This window comes from Pelophylax lessonae, assembly GCF_965119305.1.
Source record: "Pelophylax lessonae genome assembly, chromosome: 2".
Lineage (NCBI taxonomy): Eukaryota > Metazoa > Chordata > Amphibia > Anura > Ranidae > Pelophylax > Pelophylax lessonae.
This window is the reverse complement of record NC_138769.1, coordinates 72,458,976-72,475,163: the sequence shown is the minus strand read 5'-3', so window position 1 is coordinate 72,475,163 and position 16,188 is coordinate 72,458,976. Positions and strand designations below refer to the sequence as shown.

Sequence of the window (16,188 nt, the reverse complement as noted above, 5' to 3'; positions counted from 1 at the left end):
TCGAAAGTAAATCCAGCAGGCTGGTTGTACCCAAGTTGATTGATCGATCAACTTGGTACATTCGCCTGCCCATACATGGTTCGACGCACAGCCAGTTCCTGCTGAACTGGCTGAGATTCGAACTGTCTATGGCTGGCCTTACAAAAAAAAAATTGTAATATGGTTTATTTATAGAAAAACCTCTTCACCTCCTGAAATTTGAAAGAGGACATCCAAAAAAAATAAAAAATAAAAATATTTAATACGCATTAGTTTCCTTTTTTCTTTATCATCTCACCTGGTAATCCTGCAAATAACACCTTTCCTGGGGTGGATATGTTCACTTCCTGGCTGTATTTTTAGAGGGATCCATGGTTGCCACCTAGATTGGACTACAAACACGTCTGCTTTTGTTCCTCTCTGTGATAGACCCAGCCAGGACAGGGGCTTTTGGAGGGGACTGCAGGGCGGCCTCTCTCTTCCCTTTGGACTACGGGCCCTGGCTTTTAAGGGAACACTATTCTTTGGGAGGTGTGTGCCTGGGGGACACTTAGAGTGGTCTTGTTTTGGATTCAAGTCTATATCTCCCCAAAACACACAGACTCTGTGAACTGGAGGTCCCATATGCATATTAGGGCCTCTAGGCCTCAAATTAGCCATGACTGTAGATGTTAATGTAATTAGCTCAAACTACTGGGGTCTCCTGCCATAATGTGTTTTTTGTAAGTAGGTATCTCCCATAGTGTGCCTCCTAAGTGTCTTTCTCCCATTGTTAATTGGGTCACCTACTGTTTCTGTCTGTCTGCTAGTATTGTGTGCATTCCACCTTGTTAGCAAACTATCGTGAGTTATAAGTTTATGTTGATTAGCTTGTGGGTTAAGTATATCACTGTCAGCTATTAGTTGCTAGATGTGGATTAGTATATAGTGTATGTTGGTTGTTCCTTAGTTATGTTAGTTATATTCCTATATACGGTTTACCCATATGGAAGAAAAATATATTTCCAATATATTTAGGGAAAAAAAATTAGAAATATATTGAATATGGCCAAAATTGTAGCATTTCAAATATATTTCCAATATATTTGGGAAAAATTTTTTAGAAATATATTGAATATGGCCAAAATTGTAGCATTTCAAATATATTTCCAATATATTTGGGAAATTTTTTTTAGAAATATATTGAATACGGCCAAAATTGTAGCATTTCAAATATATTTCCAATATATTTGGGAAAAATAAATTTTTTTTTTTTTAAATATATTTTAAATTAATATTTTTCTTCCATGTGGGTACTTTGCATACGATAATGTGTTTAGGCTCACCTGATCTGGTGTACTATTAATTGTTTTTGAGTTTTCAGTAAACAGTTCCAGATTTGCATCTGAGCTAGTCCCGTCTAGTATTTTGGGTGCAATATGCTGCTATAATATCTGGTTCCTGGTTTCAGACTGGAGGAAGCTGTATACTGACGGAAGCACCAAAGCAGGGTGCTGGACGGTTCTGTCACACTCTCCATTATTTGGGGGAGAGGGTTGATGGGATTAGTAGTTTACACAAATAAGATAACATTGTGTTATGTTTTCAGGTCAGCTCACAGGGAGTAACAATGATGTGGCATTTCTCAAAAGATAACTTCCTGATAAATTCTAAGTTAAAGCCGGCCATCGACGGACCAAATTTCTTATTCAGCAACACAGACAATGTTGATGGGTGCATCCCTCTCACCAAGCCATAGTATTCTTCTGGCAGGCAGGGGGAGGGGGCAGGAGGGAGCCATAAATCGCATGTATAATCCAGCAGGCTGATTGTACCCAAGTTGATTGATCAATCCTATATATATATATATATATATATATATATATATATATATTATCAGAATATACTGTACATAGTTCAAATCTCGGCTAGTTCCTACTGAACCATCTATGGCCAGCCTTAGTGACCACATCTAAGGACTTGTAAGATGTTTAATTTACTAAAGGGAAATAGACTGTGTTGTGCAGTTGCACTCATTTTCCTCATAACTTGATGAATGTGGTAAAGCTCTGTTGATTTCCATCATCCAATCATGTGCAAGCAAAAATACTGTTCTTTTTTCAGTTTCCTTGCACCATATTGGGTATTCTTTATAAAGTGAAGCTTCACCACATTCACATAGCTCTGGGAAAAATAAGTGAAACTGCACAGTCTATATTCATTTAATAAATCAACCCCTATAGATTTTTGTTCTTGGGTTTAGATATACTTTAAGCCGTTTTAGGACCCATCTACTGCCTACCCAAACAAAAACCATTTTTTATTTCAGCTGTGTGGAATTGAATTTGGATGGAGTCTGAAGAAGTTAGATGGTATGGTGAGTGTTCATATCCACTTACTGTCCAATGTACTTCAATGGAAGAAGAAGAGAGGATGGTGGGATTGTGCAGGTGTAACACCACATCTCCTAGTTCTCGCTGTACTTGTTTATGATCCACACCCTGAGCTGTAGGAGGGACATCTGGAATAAAAATGAGAAAACTGATTAAGGCTCAGATCATGTATTTATATAGGAAAATGCTAAATCAGACCTCCTAGGATGCTTTTCTGTATTAATTAAAAAAAAAAATAAACATATATAACACTTGATAAACAAAATGAAGGAAAAGAAAAGAAAACAGTAAACTAAAAACAAGAAATGAAAACTGACCCTGCATCTTTTATTTTCTTTCTATGGGCAAATGTAAAAAGACAAGAAAATCAGCACCAGGAAAATTGCAGTCTTATAGAGCCCAACTAAGATTATTAATCAAATCATCCCTAAATAATCATAAAACATTAGAGAACCATAGACGTTTCAGCCAATTCCTCAAAATGCATATGCTCTTTAATGCCGTGGAATTTCCATGAGGCCTCTGCTTGGAAGAATGTCAATAAGACAGAACTGGCAAAACAGCAACTACCTTAACAGGCTTCCTTTCCTTTGACAGAGATTACTCACGGTGGTTTATTTGATTAATGCAAAAAATGTAATGTACAAGACCATATTTAAGGATCTGTCCACCCTAAAGTGATATTTTAATTGTTGGGCAGCACTTTGGGTTTAATGCTTAGCCCTTCTGCCTTGCATCAATTGATTCCCAGCCAGGATCTGCATGTTCTCTCTGTACATTCCTCCAAAGACAGGTTAATTGGTTTCTGTCTAAAGTAGACCTAGTATGCAAATGTATGCACGTGAGATAGGGATCCTAAATTGTAAGCTCATTAAGAGTGAATCTCAATGTATAACATACATTATACATTTAGTAAATTGTCAGCACTATATAAATATCTGTAATGAATAGGAAGAGTCATGTAGGCTGATCGGGCTATGACTTGTTATTAACCAATCTCTTGGGTATTCCAACAATGGGATCTCCCTGTCATAATTCCCAACTCCTGTTTCTCTGGGAGTTCTCAGTTTTCACATTCACTTTTGCATGTTCCAGCTGTTCCCATTACATTCTCTGTAAACATTCAATGGCCAAATGGGCACTCCCTTGTGATGGCTGCAGCAGGTACTCAAATCCAAACCCAAAATCAACTGTCAAAATCAACCGATCAACTATTAAATATCAACTTTCTTTCTAGCAATCCGTCCTCACATGCCAAAGTGCTAAGTGTAATCCTGTACTCTGAACTATCCTCTTGGCTCCACATCCAATCACTGTCCAAAGCTTGCTACCTCAACGTCTGCAACATCTCCAAAATTTGCCCCTTCCTAACCAATGACACCACAAAGCTTCTAATTCACTCCCTGGTCATCTCCCACCTTGATTACTGCAACTCCCTTCTCATTGGCTTACTTTTACATAGGTTATCGCCCCTTAAGTCCATTATGAATGCTGCCATCAGACTCATTCACCTTACCAACCATTCAGTGCCTAGTACCCCTCTCTACAGATCCCTCCACTGGCTTCCGCTCACCCAATGAATTACATTCAAGATACTAACAACAACTTACAAAGCCATCCACAACTCACCCCCCAGCTAACTAACTAATCTAGTCTCAAAATACCAACTAAATCATTCTCTTTGTTCCTCCCAAGACCTCCTGCTCTCTACCTCCCTTGTCACCTTCTCCCATGTCCACCTCCAGGACTTCTCCTCCATCCTCTGAAACTCTCTAACCCAATCTGTCTGACTATCTCCTACTCTGTCCACTTTTGGACGATCCCTGAAAACTCGTCTCTTCAGAGAGGCCTATCCTCCCCTTACCTAACAACTGTACATTTATTTTCTCCATCAGCCCATCTCCCACAGTTATTACCCTTCGTATCACTTAAACCCTTCCTCTTAGATTGTAAGCTCTAATGAGCAGGGCCCTTTGATTTCTCCTGTATTCAATTGTATTGTAATTGTACTGTCTGCCCTCATGTTGTACTGCACTATATAAATCCTGTATAATAATAATAATAGCCCCTCCAGCATCTACCAACTTGAAATGTCAGTTTTTGGATAGACTAAATCTGAAAAGAAAAAAAGTACTTCTAACTTTCTTGTGGAGAATCAGAAAAGTAAAAGAATAACACTGGGCTGCAACTTCTTTCCATATTTTTTGAACAGATGTAAAATATTCTTGTGTGTATGTTAATGATGCCACAAAGGGAAATTACAGTCTGACTATTCCAACCAGTCAGATTTTTTTTCTCAATTTAATTTCAAGTTACATTTTGCAGAAGAAAGAAATTGAGCTTTCCTCTTATCAGTCACAACACCTGATTTCTTCACTGCAATAGACTTTTCTCGCTATAATGGGCCCAGTGTACTTAGTAACCATTGAAGAACATCCCTTCAGGAGCAGATCTGTATTGCTGTACATGAGGATAAATGACACGGAGGAGAGAAGGCAGTGACATTCCTCCCAGCTGCACTCTGTCTGACCCGCTCAGAGACATGGTGTGGCCAACAGGAATTTTATATCTCACTGTGACACCTCGGAATAGGTCAGACTCTCTGGGAATTTAGTAAAGCTGAAGAACATGAACAGTTGTAGAAAAGAATGGTTTGTGTGAATTCACAGTAGTTGGCAGTGTTCTCCTACAGACTCCTATAAACAGATTATTAGAAATGTTTATGCCGCTTTTAAGAATTATGTTAGAGGAATTCTTCAACTCAAACAAAATAGCTGGAATTGTTTAAATCTATTGCCTTGCAAAGTGTTTTGGCCTTTTCTTCTTTTAAAGCTGAACTCCAGGCAGGTATAAAATATACAAAGCACTTATTTATATATATATATATATACAGTACATATATATTTATATACACTTCCAGTCCTGGCCAATTCTGACATTCATCTCCTACATGTAGAAAGTAACTTAGAACACCAAACAATATACTATTTTTTTCAAGCTGAGTCAAAAGGGAATAAAATGGTGGGTGTTGCATTTTTTTATGTCACATGATATTCGCGCATAGTTTTTTCAAATTTACACAAAGTCATTTTGGAAAAACATAAACTTTAATGTATTTTATTGCATAAAAACACAATATAATTCCCAACTGTTTGGTAAAATATAAAAGATATTGTCACACCAGGTAAATAGGTACCAAACATGTCACACTTTAAAATTGTGTCTGCCCATGGAATGGTACTAAACTATGATACCTAAAAATCTCCAAAGGCAACAATTTAAAAGCTTGTACAAGCTACCAGTTTAGAGTTACAGAGGGGGCCTGGCACTGACATTATTTCCCTCACTCTAATGGGTTTGGTGCGATCAATGTGGACCTATGCTCTATAGCTGCTAGGATTACTTCTACATTGAAGGGAATCACCGCCACTTAAAAATGAGGTAATTGTAGCCGTATTAGTGCACTTGCGACAGAGACAATTGAGTACTGTCCGTGATACTTTTTTTATTTGCACTAACATACAATATTTCAGGACAAGCTTTCGGGGTATGTCCCCTTCATCAAGATTGAGTACTGCTTGGATCTTGATGAAGGGGAAATACCCCGAAAGCTTGTCCTGAAATATTGTATGTTAGTGCAAATAAAAAAAGTATCACGGACAGTACTCAATTGTCTCTGCCACTTAAAAATGATAAATCAATGATTGCAGCAGTTGCAGCAATGACCGAAGTATCACCCTTCCTATCCTTTGCAGCTATAACAGCTTCAACTCTTCTGGGAAGGCTGTGCACAAGGTTTAGGAGTGTCTATGGAAACGTTTAAGCATTCTTCCAGAAGCTCATTTGTGAGCTCTGGCACTGACGTTGGACAAGAAGGCCATGCTTGCAGTCTCCGCTTCAATTCATCCCAAAGGTGTTCTATCAGGTTAAGGTCAGGACTGTGCAGGCTAGTCAAGTTCCTCCACCCCAAACTTGCTCATCCATGTCTTTACAAATCTTGATTTGTGCACTAATGCGCAGTCATGTTGGGACAAGAAGAGCCAATCACTAGGTTACTCCCGCAAATTTGGGAGCATGAAATTGTCCAAATGGACAATAAGACTGAGATGCCATAAAGTGCATTTGTGTAAAGGTAGGTGTCCCAATATTTTTGACATTATGGTGTATATATATATATATATATATATATATATATATATATATATATAATTTATTTGTTTATTATTTTATTTACTACTCAGTGAGCTGTGCTGCAGTGCTCACGTGCTGAGGTGGAGCGTGATGGTAGAAAGTTGCTTCTCCATGCACTCTCCAATTGAAGGCTGGAAGAGGGGCAAGGCACATAAGTGTAACCTAAATTTAGCAGAATAATCAGGTCTCCTGTTGGGTCCATCAAGGCTGCACTGTGTGAGAGCTGTGTAAATCAAAATTGGATAGGTAGAATATTTTTGAGTTCAAGCAGCTGCCTTATATGTATTTTATCTGTGTATTTAGTTGTTTGCATGGAGTTCAGCTTTATGTCCTGTAAAAGGTTTACGTAAACCTGTCACACTCACTTTATACCAATTGGGATTCGTTTGCAATCAATGGTAATGTTCAAAAGTCAGTCATTTATAGCTAGCAGATTTCTGCTTGCTTAGGTCATATACTTTGAGAAATTATTTTTTATTGGTTGTTCGTGGACTACATCTCTGATCTCATGACTTCAGGTCATTGCATAGATCACCATATTTGCCTGCTGTAAACAAAGCAGCTTCTTGCTTTCTTTTAAAATACTTTCGGTTAGTGCTGGTATTTTACTTGTGCTTCCTCAGTGGGAGCCTCTGTTAAATAGGAAAGTTTAGAGCATTAAATTGAGATGATTGGGGGGGGGGGGGGAAACATTGAGATGTGTATGGCTGGAGGTGAAGGTACCTGTAGACTTTCTACTTCCTACCCGCCATAAGGGTTAAAGTTTAAATAAGACCATGTCTTACAGGTATCTACCCTTATGAATTGTTGTGGCGGTTATAGAGGGATCAAATATTGGCCGGTTTAGCAAGGATCACCCAGATTTGATCCATCTATGGGCATGCTGATTGTTCCCAAGTTAATATATCGATCAACTTGGGTACAACCAGCATGTTGGACTTTTTGCATGCAATTACTGCCAGTGGCTATAGCCACTAGCAGTAATCACTGTAGGGGAAATTTACTAAAATTGGTGCACTCAGAATCTGGTGCAGCTGTGCATGATAGCCAATCAGCTTCAAACTTAAGCTTGTTCAATTAAGCTTTGAAAATAAAACCTGATTGCTGGTTTCTTTGCAGTAGAGCTGCACCAGATTTTGCACCATGCAGTTTTAGTAACTAACCCCCCGTGTTCTCCTGGCAGGAACATCTTCCTGTGCCACCCCACTGGGAGAACACAATAGTGCCACAGGTGGGATTCCACCTTTAACACTGACTGACCTGTGGTTGCAGGAAAGAAAATGGCATAATCTATGGCCTACTTTACTGTAGCTTACCTTGTGTTTTTACAGGATCCGATATTGGACTTGGATCACTCAGTCCATAGGCATTCGCTGCCCTCACAAGGAAGAGGTAGATTGCAGTGGGCTTTAGCCCCTTAACAGCAAACTTTTCAGTCCTGACATTTTCTGCCACTGTCTGCCAGCTGCTTCCAGATGCATGACTGAAATGAGAAAAGCAATCCCATATAGCAAGGAGCAAATAAAAAGACCAACAGTGCTGTGAATTCATCTTCTGTCCTACCTGAAAGCTTCAATGATATATGACGTTGGTGTTGCACCAGAATTCAAGTTTGGTTGCCAAGAAAGGGTCACTGTGTTCCTGCTGACATCTGTGACTTCTGGTTTGGAGGGGGCACTTGGGATGAGGTTGGGGTCAGTAGCTCGTGGAGGTTGTACCGGAACACCGAATTCTAGTAAAGAAAGCAAAGCTTGAAATTACCAAAATGTCAAAAAATGTATAATGTATTTAACCATAATTGGTATTTTATCCTTCTTCATTACAGATGTTTTCTGCTATACAAGATAAGGCATTGTTAACATCATCTGTTCTTTTTGCTGTCCTTTATTTTTTAGTCTAAGCCAAATGTGATCTTGTTCTTTTTTTTTCACAAGAGGTAGGGCTTTGTTCCAGTAACATATATACAAAAAGACGCTGCAGTGTTTTAGTTAACATATAAAATATGGCAGAGATATTAAAATACATCTTTTGATGTTTGACCTATAAAGAATTTTACAAGTTCCACATCCTATTTTTATATTACTCTAACAAAAATTCAGCGGGCATTACTTTTCAATGCCAAAAGTGAGGAAGAGAGGAAGTCAGGAAGAGAAAAAATATATACAGATTTCTATTTACACAGAGCTTTGTAACTATGGCCAGTTTGACTGCTATTACTGTGACTACATGTCCAAAAATTATGCTGGTTGGCTTGTAGCCAGTATTATAGAACCACAGCTGGCCACTAACAGCTAAAAAAAGAAGTCCCTTCTACAGATGCCTTGTAAGAGCTATGGGGTTGATTTACTGAAACTGGAGAGTGCAAAATCTGATGCAGCTCTGCATAGAAACCAATCAGCTTCCAGGCTTTTTTGTCAAAGCTTAATTAAACAAGCTAAAGTTAGAAGCTGATTGGCTACCATGTACAGATGCACCAGATTTTAAGCTGTCCGGTTTTAGTAAATCAACCCCAATATATTTTTCTGATCAGTGAAGACCTTTTATTGCTGCCCATAAAAGACAATCACTGAATATTTGCCAAAGAAAATGTAAATGTGAACCCAATTGGTCCTTATAGCAAATGGTACTGTTAGGCAGGCCATGCACAGTGTGAATTTCGATCCTTTGCAGGATTCCCCCATCAACACAGGCAGTGCTGACAGGGGAATCAGCAATTGTCTTCTCCCGACAGGGGGCGGTCGGGGAAGGCACCCCCGCCAGGAGGTGATTATCGCTAGCGACTATAGCAGCAGCTTGCGATAATTGCAAGTAAATCTGGCCGGCTAGTTGTACCCAAGTAAATCGATCGATCAACTTGGTACATTCAGACTGACCATTAACGGTTTGAATCTCGGCCGGTTCCTGCAGAAGCGGCTGAAATTTGAACCGTGTATGGCCAGCCTTAGTTCTTCAAGCACTTTAAGAAATAAATCCAAAAATGATGGTTCATCTGTGGAATTTTAGTAGATCAAAATGAATTCAAATTTTTAGCCTATTCAAATTTCTCATTTGCAATCAACAACTTTTGGAATCATTTCTTAAAACCGTGTTAAATAATTATTGTATAGATATGAACTAAGAATAGAAAGGATTCGCCCCTCAAGCAGACAGTGGAAAAGGCATACCTGGATCCTCCTCTTTTTGGGTCCCTCTTCGGTGCTCCTGGCCCCTCCCTCCTGTCAAGTGGCCCCACAGCAAGCAGCTTGCTATTGGGGCACCTGAGCCGAGCTGCAACTCTGTGTGTCGATTCAGACATGGAGCTTCCGTTTGGCCCCACTCCTTCTCTCTCCTGATTGGCTAACTGACTTTGATTGACAACAGTGGGAGCCAATGGCACCGCTGCTGTGTCTTAGCCAATCAGGAAGGACTTGTGGACATTGTTGGATAGGGATGGGTCTCAGATAAGTATTAGGGGGTGCTGGGGCGGCTGCTGCACACAGAAGCCATAGAATGAATTAAGATGAAAAACCTTCTGCCCTTACAACTCCTTTAATGTATTTATCAAATGGCACAGAATGCAGCTCTTACGGTTTATCCTGTGCTGCTTAATAAACCAACAAAGGTCTTGCAGTAAATCCTTTTGCATTCTAACAGCATATTGCCTAACAGATGAGCCAGACCAGCAATCCGGAAACTAGCTAAGATTCATCTGGAGTGGTCTGGTTCATGCTTATTTGTACAGAGAGGAAGTGTTTATTTTTTATTACAGGTACTTATATAGCACCAAAAATTTACACAGGGCTTTACATATATATTGCACATTCACGTTAGTACCTGCCCTCAAGGAGCTTACAGTCTAAGGCCCCTTACTCACACTCATACATACACATGCTAGCGCCAATTTAGACAGAAGTAAATTAATCTACCAGCATGTCTTTGGAATGTGGTAGGAAACCCATGCAGAAACAGTGCTAACTCCAAGCAGGTAGTGATATGTTTGGGATTTGAACCAACAACTCTGGTGCTGCCAGGCAGAAGTACTAACCACTTAGCCACTCTGCTGGAGATTCTTCCATTAAATCATTTGTGTCAAGCACAAGGCCCGTGGACCAAATCCGGCCCCCAGGTCATTTCATATGGCTCTTGCACCCAGGGATTTTTTCAACTGAAACGTGGCAAAACTCTGTTCCTCCACCTCCAGCTCTTATCCTCTGCTTCCACCTCACCACTGTCACTTGTAAACACAGAAGCCTTTACAAGGACAGTTTTTGTCTTGTGGCTTTCACAGATCTCTGCCTGCCCTGAACTCACAGCAGGGACAAGAGAGGTGCAGATGCAGTGTGGAATGGTAACCACATGGTAAGCTGCACTAAGATCTCCATCGGGGCCCAAATGCTCAGATACTGACCAATGATCTCCCTGCAATTGAGTGAGAGATGCAGAGGGCCTACACTGACATGACATACTAGAGCTGTGCTGGGTAGGGGGGATGACGGCAGGGAGAGAGATGTGTGCAGAGGTGGGGGATGCGTGAGAGTGATGCAGAGTTCAGAGCTGAGGAGGGGTGGAAGAGAGTTGTGGACAGGCTGTAAAAGAAAGCTGAACCCTGCACACTGTGTATAGCACACTCCAAAGCCCTGCACTCTATATACCTGGGAACTTTGCACTTTGTGCATAGGGCACTTGTGAAACTGCACTCTGTACATAGTGCATCCCTAAACTCCACACATTACACACTCCTGATATTTATTGCCCCTTTACAATCCTCTCACTGCGCAATTTGGTTACATTGACCATTTGATGCTGTTCATTGAGAATCATGGTTGAATTCCCGCACATATTTCCCTGAGAAAAAAAGCCATGGATAAATTCATATACTTTGACAGATACAACCAGCCCTATGAGGGCAACCATAATGCTGATTCGACCCATAAATAAATTGAGTTTGACACCCCTGCATTAAATCATGCATTAGAGCTAGCACACTTAAAGTACGGAAATGAGCATGTATATATGGTGGAGAAGGAAGATAGGGGTGCTGAGATTCACCTAATGGAGCTGGAAAATGGAGAACACCATTGCAGCTGACCAAGGTTTTTAGGGTTTTATTCAATCTTCTGAGGTTGGTAGAGATCAATCAATCTGAGATTGGTAGGGTGTATACTGGATAAAAAGTCATGACATCCCCTGAAATAAACTTGCTGGTGGTTGATGTTCATCTGATGCCTATGAATATCTTATCTCATAGCAACTAATCAGATATGAGAACAGACATAAATAGCCCAAGGATATCATTCAACTGAGCCTCACTTGCAGTTTTGGGGCTATTTTTGACCACTATGTAGGCTACATGAAGCTTCTCAAGCATTTGCAGGTACTCAGCAGGTTTTTCCACCCATGGAGTGCAGAAAAAAAACAAAGTACCACAAGTGTAACACTATCAGTAACCGTTAAGTATCAAGGTGGATTTTGGCCTTCGGGTATCAAGTTGTCCTGGCCCAATGATTGTTTCTATCTTTAAATGTTGCTATCACTGGCTGTAATGGAGCTATTTTTGGCCACATTGAGTCCGTGCTCAGCCCGCCTCCTCGCAGTGAGCTCTACGGGATGTAATGCTTTCAGTCCGCGCTCACTGAGAGGAGGCGGGGCGGAGGCGGAGCGGAGTGTGGACTCAAAGCAATAAATCCCGTAGAGATCACTGAGAGGGGGCGGGGGTGGGGCAGAGCACGGACTCAATGCAATACATCTGAGTACAGTTGGTGCCGATGTAATAATGCAAGATTTCGTCACTAGGCGATTCGCAAGGGCTGCTGGTATACATCCCAGCAGCCCTTGCGAATTGCCGAGTGACGTAATCGCCTGTAGGCTGCCGGACCCAGAAGTGTGGATGAATAAAGAAGAAAAAAGGTATTTCCTTGCAAAAAAAAAAATAAATAGTTTCCATTGGTAAAAGTATTTTTAAATGGGATTACGTACATCTAAACTTATTAAAATTGGTGCAAATCCACTTTAAGGCTCAAGGTGGGTCTTGGCACTCAGGTATCTAGTTCAAGTAGTCCTGGTCCTACTTTACAACTATCAAATAAATACTCAACCCATGAAGATATCTGGCCATCTCCAATTACAAGTTATTTAGTATCAAAAGAAATCTAAGACTGATTTCACATTGTCTGTTTTAATTTGTAACAGACCAAGGATCTTTGCACTAAGTTATTATATAATGGAGAGAGAAGAATATAACTTTTCAGACAAATCTGCAATAAAAATACAAATAGACAATTAAAGGTTTTTATTGGAAATTGCTACCTTGAATCTCGATGTATGCACTCCAACTGGCTTCCCCGCTTGGAGTGGATGCAGTGCAGGTGTAGCGGCCTGTGTCACTTAGCTGAAAAGAAAGCTTGAAATTAGTATTTGGGGCGGTCAGAAATGCATTGGGATGGAAAAGCAATTACTGCTCCATCTAACAGAGGATGCGCTTGGCTTTGGTTGGAGAGCTATTAGCTGTTCCTGGGAGCCAATTTGTTTCATGACTTCAAAGAAGTGGCAAAATACATTACTTTATTTGTCGAGCAGAATTAATAATAACCTCTATCAGTCTAATTACACAATTACACATGCAAATATTTGCTGAAAGTAAATTCATGTCAAAGGACAGAAGTGGAACGAGTGCGGGATTATGACAATCGCTAGCTGGCATTTAAACCGCAGAATACATCATTTTGTTTTATTTTGTTTGTGCATTCGTTCTAGCAATATCAACATTGTGCTTCTAACAATACATTCTGCGGGTATTACGGCCGGCACAAAAACAGAGGCGCGGTAAATAAATACTAAGGAATAAAATACTGCACAGTTCTGATTAAGTAAGACTGGGCAGAATATATTATACAAAGGCAGATATAGCTAATACCGGTATTTTATTAGTGCACAGTATTAAAAGTGTTTATTAGTTAAAGTATTTGTCAAGCCAAACATTTTTTTTCATTTTAGATAGAATAGGAATGGATTAGAACACCTGTTTGTTTTTTTACTGCTATCTTGGGCTTCATTAGTGAGATTTCCCCTCACACACACTTTAACACAGAAAAAAATAAAATTGCCTTTTTAAATATAGTAGAAGGCTACAACTCCAATTTATCATGGCCTACGTCCCTGTTGCGGATTTTCCCTTACTCTCTGTCTGGTGAAACTCTTTTCACTGTGATGGTAAGTGGGGGGTAACTCTACCTTACAGAGGTAAGATGGGGATAACTCTACCTAACAGAGTTAAGTGGGGGATAACTCTACCTAACAGAGTTAAGTGGGGGATAACTCTACCTAACAGAGGTAAGTGGGGGATAACTCTACCTAACAGAGGTAAGTGGGGGATAACTCTACCTAACAGAGTTAAGTGGGGGATAACTCTACCTAACAGAGGTAAGTGGGGGATAACTCTACCTAACAGAGGTAAGTGGGGGATAACTCTACCTAACAGAGGTAAGTGGGGGATAACTCTACCTAATAGAGGTAAGTGGGGGATAACTCTACCTAACAGAGGTAAGTGGGGGATAACTCTACCTAACAGAGGTAAGTGGGGGTAACTCTACCTAACAGAGTTTAGTGGGGAATAACTCTACCTAACAGAGTTAAGTGGGGAATAACTCTACCTAACAGAGATAAGTGGGGGATAACTCTACCTAACAGAGGTAAGTGGGGAATAACTCTACCTAACAGAGGTAAGTGGGGGGTAACTCTACCTAACAGAGCCCCAGATAGCAGTAAAAACTGAATTTGGTTCTAAAACCCCACCCAACCTATTCAAAATTACAAAAAGAAAAGTTTTGGCTGGACATAAATTTCTAATCAAAAGTATTTATCTACCATATTTATGTGTCATGAAGAGGCATATTTGTATAAAAAGCCCCCAATGACTGAAAAGCTCACAGACCTTTCTCTATATGCTGTATTTGTTTTAGAACAAGGCTACTACCCTCAGAGAAACTTAAAACGATTCAGCTTGGTTCTGCTTGATCCAGTAACTAGCTGGTAGTTAGAGAGCAGGAAATTCTGTTGGATGCTTCTTAACTCAGTCATACATGGATCAAAATTTGGCTGAGTCAGCAGGGACCAGCCAAAATGTGATCCTTGTATGGGCTCCCTGGTCATACACAAGGCAATCTATAGATCAATTTGTGTACAACCAGTCTATCAGATTTTTCCTGAATGATTAGTGCCGCCAGCTATAGCCCGGAACCACTAATCATTCCATTCTGCCAGCAGGGAAGGCTCCCAGCTGGTAGAACATAATAGCGCTGTGGGAGGGATGCCCCCATCAACACTATCAACACTGACTGTCTTCCTTGGGGATGAAAGGAAAGAAAAGTCCATAATCCATGGTCTGCCTTACACAGACATGTTTCCAACAGTTTTTCTTTAAATGGTCAGTCCATTCAACACTAATTAGGATAATATTGTATTGCGTTATAGCAGACGTTTACACAGAAAATTTACTTTCCACTATCCCAATCCTCTTTCCACAACAGTAAAGTGGTTGTAAAGGTTAAAGTTTTTTTTTACCTTCATGCATTGTGTGCATGAAGGTAAAAAACCTTTAGTGTGCAGCTCCCCCCCCCCCCCGCAGCCCCTCTTATATTTACCTGTGGTCAAACACGATCGAGCAATGTGCATGGGAGCTGAGGCTCTCCTGGGTCTCTGACGAAGGGGTCCTGCTTGGCTCCGTAACGTTGCACTATTTATTTTTGATGTGATCTTCTCTGGAATAAAGTTTTTGGACTGCTTTTGCAAGATCATTGGTGTGCTGGTGAATATGTATCTATTCTCCTGGGTCTCTGTCTCCTCATTGGCTGAAATGCAGTCAATTGCTCCCGCTGCTGTCAATCACAGCCAGCAAGGAGGGAGCAGGGCCAGAACTGAGCCACATTCTGTGTGTCCCATAGACACACAGAGGCACCTCGGGAATGAGCAGGGGGGAGGGGCCAAAGTGCCAGTGGGGGACTCGAGAAGAAGAGGATCCAGGCTGCTTTGTGCAAAACCACTGCACAGGGCAGGTAAGTACAGGTGCATCTCATAAAATTAGAATATCATTGAAAAAGTTATTTATTTCAGTAATTCAATTCAAAAAGTGGAACTCATATATTTTATATAGATGCGTTACACACAGAGTGAGATATTTCCAGCATGTATTTCTTTTCATTTTGAGGATTATGGCTTACAGCTAGTAAAAAACCAAAATTCAGCATCTCAGAAAATTTGAATATTTCTAAAGCCCCCAAAAAAAAAAGAAGTGCTCTGGAATTTCCAGGTAGAGGGCAGCGCTGACTTTGGACTTGGTTAAATACAGTGGACCAACACCAGCAGATGACATGGCTCCCCAAATCATCATGGACCGAGGAACATTTTGCATTTCATTTGGAAATCAAGGTGCAAGAGTCTGGAGGGAGAGTGGAGAGGCTCAGAATCCAAGTTGCATGAGTTCCAGTGTGAAATTACCACAGTCAGTGATGATTTGGGGAGCCATGTCGTCTGCTGATGTTGGTCCACTGTGTTTTATCTGTGGACCACTGTGGCTTCCATAACACCTCAGCAGTGCCATAGGCTGAACGCCTCCATGCCACACCGCATTAATGCAGTAATTCATGCAAAAGGAGCCCTGACCAAGTATTGA

General features: G+C 40.5%; 1 protein-coding gene across 5 annotated transcripts in view; it reads right to left on the bottom strand.

Moving 5' to 3' along the window:
- Positions 1-16,188, bottom strand: part of ROBO1 (roundabout guidance receptor 1) — a gene marked incomplete at its 5' end in the record, with an annotated part of 1,547,889 nt that overhangs the window by 109,488 nt on the left and 1,422,213 nt on the right. For all 5 annotated transcript variants that reach the window (XM_082246143.1, XM_082246142.1, XM_082246140.1 and 2 more), the window contains 4 exons: positions 2,358-2,479; positions 7,859-8,025; positions 8,106-8,274; positions 12,828-12,909. In XM_082246143.1, the coding sequence (XP_082102269.1) occupies positions 2,358-2,479; positions 7,859-8,025; positions 8,106-8,274; positions 12,828-12,909 (540 nt within the window). The remainder of the gene's footprint in view (positions 1-2,357; positions 2,480-7,858; positions 8,026-8,105; positions 8,275-12,827; positions 12,910-16,188) is intronic.